The sequence below is a fragment of the Phaethon lepturus genome, unplaced genomic scaffold, assembly GCF_000687285.1.
Source record: "Phaethon lepturus isolate BGI_N335 unplaced genomic scaffold, ASM68728v1 scaffold4606, whole genome shotgun sequence".
NCBI classification, from domain to species: Eukaryota; Metazoa; Chordata; class Aves; order Phaethontiformes; family Phaethontidae; genus Phaethon; species Phaethon lepturus.
Genome location: NW_010548166.1, coordinates 4,222 through 14,868, shown reverse-complemented (window position 1 = coordinate 14,868; position 10,647 = coordinate 4,222). Strand labels below are relative to the sequence as shown.

Sequence of the window (10,647 nt, the reverse complement as noted above, 5' to 3'; positions counted from 1 at the left end):
GTTCAGTGTGCAATCTCATAATTTGTTACATTCCACAAAAACACATTCAAAATTACATGAAAGAGGGAGGCTTCTATAGCACACACTAGAGCTTTTCCAATAATCTATTCCTGATATCCTAAGGCAAGAAAGTAAGGATGATTGTTCAGTTGCTGTAAGTCTTCCTGCATTGTTAAGTCACTTAGAGTAATATAAAGCATAAATAATATCCTTTCCAAATTTGTTTGCCTTTCCTATGCAGAAATATGAAACAAATCTATAGTGGAGATATTTATTCTTCTTTCTTTGAATCTTGATACTATTTTTTTTCTGCCTATTGATCTGTTTACAACATTTCTTTTGGAAGTTTGTGTGCTGCCTTACTTGGTTGTTCAATAAATCCGTTTTTCCCAGTTTAACATTTTGGTCAAATTCTCAACAACTCTGGAAATGGAAGTAACTTCATTGGTTTCAGTAAAGCTATGGCAATTGACACACATTAGGATTTCATTCTGCTCTTTAAAGAAGAATAAAAGCACAAGAAAAAGTAGAGTAGTTCAAACTACATCCTGCTTGTTTACTTCAGGATCCAGTCAATTCCAGTAAAGTATTGCTGGAAGAGAGGGTCATAGATTATAATTTTCCTTTTTTAAAAAAGCTCTGAAAATACTGCCTTTACCATTTTGAGAACTGCATTTGCTATTTCTAGTCTTCTATCTATTACAAGTGTGTTACAGATCTTTATTAGCATATGATATTATTCACAGTCTCTGAGCTGAGTATTTTGCTAAGACTGAGGTATTATTTGTCCAGCAGTTGCTCCTGTGGTAACTATTTTGCGGTCTCAGGATTTCCAACTTTTATGCATCAGTATGACATCCTTTGTATTTTTTACTGTTTCAGTTTTTGTGTTTGGCACTGTTTTAGACGTTAACAACCTACCCCTAAACACACAAAAATTGTATCCCTAATTGTATTTTTGTTCCTTGTTGGATATTTGTTGCCATGGCATAAAAATATCACAAATAATATTTACAGGGAGTGCCTAACAGGATATATAGATCAGGACACACTTTGCTAAACAAACTTCAGCGCTGCCTACTTCTAGCTCTTCTTTTTTGTGTTTTATTAATGTCCTTTACATTTCAAATCTCCTGTGATTCAGCTACTTACTACTCTGGGAGAGTACACTCTGAAGGACCTCTTCACTAATTTTTGCATCCTGAGGGGGGTCGTTTGGGGATAAAAGGTCAAAGTTAACCATCTGTGCCCTACAAATGAGTTTTTTGCTGTGTGCTTCCTCTTTCCTTTACTGACTATGCCATTAACTCATTAATTTTGCCACTACCAAAACTTGGGGCTTCTCTATTTATCAATCACAGTGTTTGTCAAGCAAACCTAGCCTTAATGTTGTATATGCTTGCATCAGTACAACATTAAGTTGATCTTTCATAATTTAGTAAGTGACTGATAGCTTAAAAAGACTAACATTACATGGAAGGATGTAAAAAGAAAGAAGCATGTATGAGCTTTCTTTTCTGGCTGGATTTTGCCAGCTGGCAAAAAATGCTTAAGAGAGAACTGACAGGCAAGGGGTAAGTCTAACCTACAGAGTCAGCAACATGTTTGATGTCCTGGTCTCTCAACCATGTAAATAGGGACCTGGCACCCCTATTTCAAGCAGAGCTATTGATGGAAGAGGCCTGTGGTTATGGAGTACACATTGTTCTGAGGCTGCGACTGACAAATTAGTGAAAGCAGACAGGCTAAAAGGAAAGCTCTTAATTTATAATATTCATACTTATATTCAATTAGTAATATTTATCCCTAAATAACTGCAGCACTTCTATTGGGTTTCACTGCTACTGTGACAGTAAGGTTCTTTGGAAAGGTATAAAATCATTCTTTGCATCAAGGACCTTCCTCTCAAGCCTATAGCCAAGCATAGGACACACCTCCATAAGGCAATGGTATGAGCCCCAGGCCTCAAGGATATTTTGCAAAAAAAGGTCAAAGGAAATATGTAACTTCTTACATTTCAAATTCTGATGTTTAAGGTATTGAGTGGAATAGCAATGACTCTGTGACCTTTTGGCACAATTTTCAAATAGGCATTTTAAACTTTACTTTCTGGCATAAATGCCAGTTAGCAAGAGCATATAGGAGAAGGAAGCCCTACTGGATGACTGTCAAAAGCAAATCAACAAGTATTTAAGCAAACCAGGAACACATAAATGCATAAGTGATTAAACTGAGTCTCCTGCCATGCTGATTACTGAGAATACTCTTTTGAAGGTCAACACTACTCACATACAAGCAGAATAAACTAGGTAGAATAGTACTCCACAGGAGAGTCACCACTATACAATAAAACCAAGGAAAGCTACATTTCTTAAGGGGAAGGAGGGCGAAAGGGAAGTAATCAAATACGATTAATATTTAAAGAATGCCCAATTTTAAAATGGCAACTGCAAAAATGCTTTAGCCTGCCTAAGTCTAGCTAAATACAAAACTTCTAAGAAAGCACTTGAACTTTGTGAAGTAAAGGCTTGAAGACCTAACAATCTAAGGCATATTTTGGCTCTCATACAGACAAGCATTCAAGCATGTGATTTCAGTTTAACACTAAGTAATTCCACTGAATTCCTTTCTGGATCAGTACAGGCTAGACAGAAACATGGAAAGCTTGCTCTTTGCCTTCAAACCTTGAGGACGAGAGCTGCTGGTAACACCTGGTGGAGCTTGATGGCTGATTTCCTAGGCTTCTATGCAAAGATGGGCCAGAAGGGAGAAGAGGAGCTAAAATGGCTGTGGAATCATAATGGATTCAGGCACCAACATAGCAAAGAAGCAACTTTTTAATGGTTGCTGCATCAAATGCTGTTTGGAACAGAACTTACTAGAGCTGTAAAATATGCTTCTTCGATAGATGGGACTCGTCTGTAGAAACTGGGAAAGGATTTAAGGCCCCGGTACTAGATCCCTTCATAGGAAAATATTACTTTCTGTTGATATTGGTAAAACACAAATGTGTTTAGAGGTGTGTTTAGAGGGCTGCACCTGTAGGTAGCATCTGTTACAGAGTTTCTTATTGTCTCAGAGTACATTAATGTGGTTATCTGTTTTTATCTCTGAATTCTGTCCCATCAGAATAAATACATTCTGATACTAATTCATATTCAGGGTTGGTTTTTGTTTGTTTGTTTCCCTTTGATCGTTCCCTTTAAACTGTCTAGATGAACTTAGGAATGAAAGAGCAGAGATCCTTCAGTGAGTCTGCTCCTTTGACTTGCAGTGTTTTCCAGCATTTACTCTGTAACAAGGCACTAAGAACATGTCTTTCCTCTAAAACTCACTCATGTCCCATGAAAATTTGATTTCAGAATTACTTATTTAAGGGCTCAATATGGAAACATCTATCTAGTTCAGAAGTATTGCTTTCATTATGGGCTCCATTCCTTTTTTAGTCACTTCTATTAGTTTATGAAATCTTTACTCTCCATGGCTTCTCTTCTGAAAAAAAAAAATCTTAAAAAAGAAAAGCTTCTTTTTTACAAGACTAGGATACAAATGTGAAAACCATCTGATTTTCTTCTCAATCTTATAGGTTCTGACATTAAAAATGCTCTCTATGCTTCTGAGCATGGAGAAGGAGCTCAAATATTATGCACAATACACAACCTTAAATAGATACAGCACTCTAGTTGTGCAGCTACTTGGTGCTTTGCCCCCTTGAAAGGGATTGCCCTAGCACAAGAGGACAGAACAACTAATTAGTGGAGCCAACAAACAGAGGACAGCAGAACAAGAGCCACAGAATGAGATTTTGTTGGGGAGGAAGCAGAGTTCTCTAAAGGAGGCTATAATTATTGTGGCAAAGGAGACACTGAAGGACAAGAATTGCAGAAACAGTGTAAATCAATGGGTGTAGAGCTCATCTTTGCATGATGTTGACAGTACTTGAATATGGATCTGAAATAAAACATCCAAGGAGTAGAGAGCTGGAGGTGATGGTACAATTTCAGAGGGAAACTTGCAGCAGTAACAGGGGAAAGAAGAGAGGGTTTACAGCCCTTTGTTGCACAAGAAGTCACAGAGAAAGTGTTAAGGACACATATCTGTAGAACAGGGCAGAAGTAGAGACTGACTAAAATAGGATAAAGTGCAAGAAGAGGTCTATTGCACTAGAGAATGAAGACCAGAAACAAAACATGAAGTGGCAATAAATAAGAGAAGAGCAACACATCATACACACAAAAAGGAGAGGGAAACCAAGAAGCCAAGTGTGCTGGTTTTGGCTGGGATGAAGTTAATTTTCTTCATAGAACCTACTGTGAGGCTATGTTTTGGATTTGTGCTGAAAACAGTGTTGATAATACAAAGATGTTTTTGTTACTGCTGAGCAGTGCTTACACACAGTCAAGGCCTTTTCTGCTTCTCGCATCACTCCACCAACGAGTAAGCTGGGGGTGCACAAGGAGTTGGGAGGGGACACAGCTGAGACAGCTGACCCCAAATGACCAAAGGGATATTCCATACCATATGATGTCATGCTCAGTATATAAAGCTGGAGGAAGAAGACGAAAGGAGGGGATGTTCAGAGGTATGGTGCTTGTCCTCCCAAGTAACTGTTACACATGATGGAGCCCTGCTTTCCTGGAGATGGCTGAACACCTGTCTGCTGATGGGAAGTGGTGAATGAATTCCTTGATTTTTCTGCTTGCGTGCGCAGCTTTTGCTTTACCTACTAAACTATCTTTATCACAACCCACAAGTTTTCTCACTTTTACTCTTACGATTCTTTCCCCCATCCCACCAGGGAGGATTGAATGAGCTGCTCTGTGGTGCTTAGTTGCCAGCTGGGGTTAAACCACGACACCAACGATGAACAAAAATGGAATACAGGTTGTTAGAGAGAACAGACTGAGGAGGAGGGAATGGAAGGACTAGTGACACAGCTGGTTTTCTTCGCAGAGGCTGGGGGGGGGCTGGGGTTTTGGTTTGGGATGAGAAGCTGTTGATAGTGTGCTGATGTTTTGGGTTGCTGCTGAGCAGCCAAGGACAGTCCAGCTTCTTGTGCTGGCCTTCCAGCGAGTAGGCTGGGGGTGCACGGGGAGCTGGGAGGGGACACAGCCGGGACAGCTGACCCAGACTGGCCAAAGAGATATTCCCTACCATACGACGTCATGCCCAGTACATAAACTGGAGTTGGCCGGGGGGCGGAAATCGCTGCTCGGGGACGGGCTGTCGATCACGGGGTGGTGAGCAATTGCTGTATTGGGCATCACTTGTTCTTGTACATTCCTTTGTTGGTATTATCATTGTTGTTTCCTTCTTTTTTTCTGTCCTATTAAACCGTGTTTATCTCAACCCACGAGTTTTGTTCCCAATTCTCTTCCCCGTCCCACTGCCGGAGGGGGAGTGAGCGAGCGGCTGCGTGGTGCTTAGTTGCCGGCTGGGGCTAAACCACGACAGACACCTATCAGCACCACTGAGACTAGCCAGAAGGCCCAGAGGCGAAGGGAGAAAGGACTGATCAAGAAAAAAGCTATGTACTAGAAGTCAATAAGTTAGTGAAAAATTGAAAGTAACTAAAAATTAAGCAGGTTAGACTGATATATTTGTTTGGGCTTGGGGGGGCGGGATGTGTGTGCAGACAGTGACAGATTCTTCAGACATTCCAGGATTCTGAAAGAACTTGACATAAGTTCTGGCAGGGGAACATATCAGTGTGATACAGTCATGAAGAAAACACTGGCACTAGCCTATTTCCCATGGAAGGTGAAAATATTAGCACCAGTTTCTAAATCTCTCATTAGATCTCAGTATATTGTATGCTTCTCGTCACTTGTTTTCAAGAACAATGAAGCAGATTGCTAGGAAGATCACAGAAATGGAGGCAAGTGTCTTCAAGAGATTGCACTGTATAAGTTGTAGTGTGTTGGCCCTGGCTGGCAGCTAAGCTGCTACCCAGTTACTTGCTCACTCCCTGCCCCAGCCAGACAGGAGAGAGAACTGGAAGGGTAAACGTGAGAAAAACTCAGGGACTGAGACAAAGACAGTTTAATAAGTAAAGAAAAAAAGGAAAAAAACCCCAAGTAATGCTTAATAAATAAGTGCAATAAACACTCACTCACCACTTCCCACCAGCAGACCAATGCCCAGCCAGCCTCCAAGGAACCTTTGAAAAACTGTCCCCTGCTCTTTATAATGCTGAATATGACATTATATGATATGATGTATCTCTTTGCTCAGTTTGGGTCAGCTGTCCTGGCCATGTCGCCTCTTGACCTCTTGTGCACGTCCATCCCACCTGCTGGGGGTGGTAGGGGAAAGCAGAGTGAGAAAAAGAGGCGGCCTTGCAAGCACAGTTCAGCAATAGCTAAAATATTGGTGAGTTATCAACACTGTTTTGGTCACAAATCCAAAACATAGCGCCATACTAGCTACCATCCCAACCTGATCTAGTATAGTAGTCTCACAAATGGAGGCTGAGAAAAGACTGCTGTCTACTTACTTATCAATGACAGAAAGAGCTGTTTTAGATGGAAGAACAGTATTGAAAGCATATGCACACATAAACAAGAGGTGGTCAAGAACTTGTTGAATTTTCTGACTAAGAATAAAAGTTCAAAATAAGCAACAAAAAATAGTGGACCTTTGTAGATAACACCAACTTGCACAGGAGCTGACTTTCTTAGTTATGAATATCACATCTCAAGGATTCACTGAGAAATTTATAAGCAAATCTTAAGAAATTTAGATATATAGTATATAGGCAAAGACACATAATTTTAGCATTCAGGACTTTCCTTCACATATAACTTAAATATTGTGAAAAGCTGTAAATATTTTCTTTTGACTAACTTATGGTTTCTGTGACAGACAAAACAGCAAAATCAGCAACTGTTTCTGCCTTGCTAAAGAAAAGTTTTGTCATTTGCTTATATGTCTGCTGCTTTAAAGAGAAAACAGTACTACTGTGGCTTAGATTTTACTCAGTGCTAACTGCTCTTAAAGTGCTTCATTTTAACTTCATTATAAAAAAACAGCATTCCTTTTCCATCCTTTTCCAAACAGATCATTGTATATATCATAACTCTCAGTTGTATTTTGGAATAATAACACATACTCACTTACAAAGGCTTTAATCCTTAACCTAGAGTTGCAGGTTATCAGGACACAAGCTACAGATGAAAACATGTATATATTTAAATATGAGCTGCTCCCTTGTCCAAAGTTCATGGTTCCATAAAACAAGGGTAAGTATCAGGGATATAATGAAGACAGAGAGGAATTGGTTAATGATTAAACAGAGTAAGAAATGAAAAACTGACATTAGCCAAAGAAAATTTTTACATTACAACAATGTGCGTTCAAGGTAGGAGAATAATTTGTCTAAGTATGTAAGTGAACTAACATTCCTTATGTTGTTGAATAATAGTTTGAATGAATAATTAAGAAATTAAAATAGAAAATGGCCCTGAATTGTTGAAAGGAATTTATTAGTTGATCTACTGGATGTTAAGAACCTCTTTCTCTATAAACAAATGGAATAGCCTTTAGAGTATGCATGTAGTATATTTTTAATATATTTTATAATCAGTACGAGTTCTCTATTACTTCTTAAAGCTAAGCTTTTATTTTAAATCAGCAATGACTATTTCATTACAATAAAATAGTTACCTACCATATTTAAGAAAACCAAAGATCAAGAACTCTGTTAATTATTAAGAACACTAGTGTACCATTGTCATCACAGTGAACAATTATTAAAAAAGGAGACAAATTACAAAGTAATGATAACCCTGGCCCATTGTTCATTAGGTACTATAATGTATTATTTTCCTCACCTTGAAAACTTTGTTCTACAGCATAGATTTGACAATGCATTCGGACTGGAACTGGAACTCCCTCTCAAATCAGCTTTTTAAGGCTCTGTAATACTAATTATGAAACACAAAGTTGGTAAGTGCTTATGGACCCAACATAAGTCTTTCATATTGTAATTTGTAGCCACCTCATCTCATTTGATAATAACTGGCTTATAAAATGATCACAATGTTTACTTACTGTAAAAATTTTCTAATAAACTTAAAATAATTTTGTTAAAACATGTCTTAAAAAATTTAAACGTGGGATTAAAACACATTTTCTTCAGCTGTATCCAAAAAATCAGATTTTAAATTTCTTTAAATGTACTTTGAGTTTCCCCATAAGGCTATTTTTGAAATCCAACTAAATATTAAAAAAAAAAAAAGCGCCCAGAAACAAAATAGGATATATTTTAATGATTGGCAAATCAAATCAAAACAGTTAGTATGCACATTTATAAAAACCCCAAAAATAACCAAAACCAACACCACAACTAATTTCAGATCTAACTAAGTATTAACTATGGAAAGGTTATAGTCTTTCTGTCACACTATAACAAAATGATTTAGCTCTTTCGACCATAGCCAAGCAGTTAATATTTCTTTTCCATTACATTCTTGTATGTTTCAGAAATATATATTTATATAAACTTTATATTTTGCTCTTAATACTCACATACATTCAACTTCCATTTGTTGTGGAAACAGTAACAGGTTGAACCTTGTTTTTAGACATATTTTGGGTAACAATAACATGGCATGTTCCATACAGGAATAGTTCAGAAGATGGATGTGATATTACTTGCTCTGGCCTTACTGTAACTTAGATTATTTATCATTCATTTACATACTTCTTATTTGACAGGTTTTGGACACACACAGGTGATAAAAGGGTCTGGCACTGCTTTCCATTACTGAGTGTGGAAATTTGTGTAGTGATTAGGTTATTATGCTACTTCAGCTATATCTGTAGGTTTTGGAAACAAAATAATTTCAATGTATTTGTAACAAATACATGTCTGACAGGGAACTTCTGAAGAGTAAGTATTACTCCCCCGGCTTTGCCAGTAGATGCTTTAATAAGGTGGCTTTCAGCAAGCTACCTGCAAACCTGACAATGTATGGATTGATGTCACATTTTGATATTTTTATCACTGCACAGCGCTAGCTCTTGTTTTATTATATTCTATGGTCCATTTTCCAATATTCACTTGCAAGTTAGTATGTAAATAAACCTCTGCTAAAGAAATGTCATTTGAGTCAGTTAATATAAAAGTTTTGCACGTATGATAAGAAATAAAATCTTGGATCGAAAGCAGTTGCAGATAATTAACCTGTCTCTGCGAAGAAACAGTATCAACTTAAATCAAAGGGCTTGTGGCTTTGGAACAAAGGTTCCCAGGCTGTGCACAGTGAAACGTTTGCTGATGGTGAATGCACAGCTCACACCTCCTCATTATTTCCAGTTGCCAGACTCCACTGACAGAATTCTTAAATGCATCACTTGCCAGTGTTAGATGTACATACACTATGTAAAGAAGTAAAAATATATATTATATCTAAGATTATATTTAAGATCTATGCACATAACTACAGCATTTCATATGTTTGATGCAGAGTTTCATACATATGCAACCACAATACTGTAGGTAATGTTTTAATTGTAATTCATAGAATTTGGGTGGCAAAAGGTAGCCAGGGGAAAGATGTCCAGTATGGAAAACGAAACAAAAGTTCTTTAATATTGTCCTTGCATTAAAATGCAGTCTGCAGTATGAACAGATAAATAAAGCAGGACACCAGGAGGAGTTCAGATTTTTGCAGTGTATCTTCAGGGTCTGATTTTCTACCAACTGTTTTGTAAAGCGATTCTGTATTTCTGCAAGCTGCAAATCAGTTAGTCTTTGAATCTACATACAACAGGTAGCCTTGTCTTGATTTGATGTCCTGTCAAATTGGTTAATTAAGTCAGTACTAAAGTAAAATTCTGTGAAATCAGATTGTGACAAGCTATTGTCTTGGTTGTGTCTTTCAGAAAACGCACCTGAAAAGTGTTTGTCTGCAATATCAGCTGCATCTTCTGAACAGCCATTTCTTTTCCCTTTTAAAGAATGAGATGAGACTAATCATCTTCTTCCTATGGTAACTACAAAGTCGATGTTAATTACATTACATTACAATACAAATAATTTATTTTTACTATTACAGCTGTTTCTTGCCTCCAGTCGCTTTAGGGCGTGGATCCTTTCCTGCCATGATATGCAGTCCCCCACTGCTTCACAGGCCACAGTCTCTTATTTTACTCTGTCTTTGACTAGACTCAGTCTGGTCAAGAATGAATCTTGGCACTAATCTCTGTGATAACCCTCAAGTTGTTGGAATTGTTGCATTTAAAGACCTCCATCAATTGCCATATGTCTTTGCAATTAAAAAACCCACCACATGTGAGCACTTTTAAATATGTATGTTGAATTATGTATGAGTTGCCTCCCTCCATTCTCACTCCAATTTCCTGTCTTAGAAAATTGGCTCTGCTTCTAGGGCCTACATGTACCACTTGTTTTCTCCTTGTGCCCCTTCAAAATCTCTTTGCTAAGGTCTGACATTTTTCTCTCTCTCTCCCTCTCTGGCAAAAACATGGTAAGTGTCCTCTGATTCTTGTTATAAACCTCCTTTTTTCCTTTCCCAAAAATCTTGTAATTTTTGAGCCTTTGGTTAAGACGTAAATGTTTAACAACTGCTTGTTTTAAGACAGCTTCCCAAAGTTGGTTTAAACAACTTGTTTAAACAATTG

The 10,647-nt window shown here is 37.8% G+C and overlaps 1 protein-coding gene across 1 annotated transcript in view; it reads left to right on the top strand.

Annotated features, from left to right (window-relative positions):
- Nucleotides 1–10,647, top strand: part of IL15 (interleukin 15) — a 36,698-nt gene that overhangs the window by 22,533 nt on the left and 3,518 nt on the right. Inside the window, exon 2 of the mRNA XM_010289873.1 lies at nucleotides 9,889–9,995. Coding sequence (XP_010288175.1) covers nucleotides 9,889–9,995 — 107 coding nt within the window. The remainder of the gene's footprint in view (nucleotides 1–9,888; nucleotides 9,996–10,647) is intronic.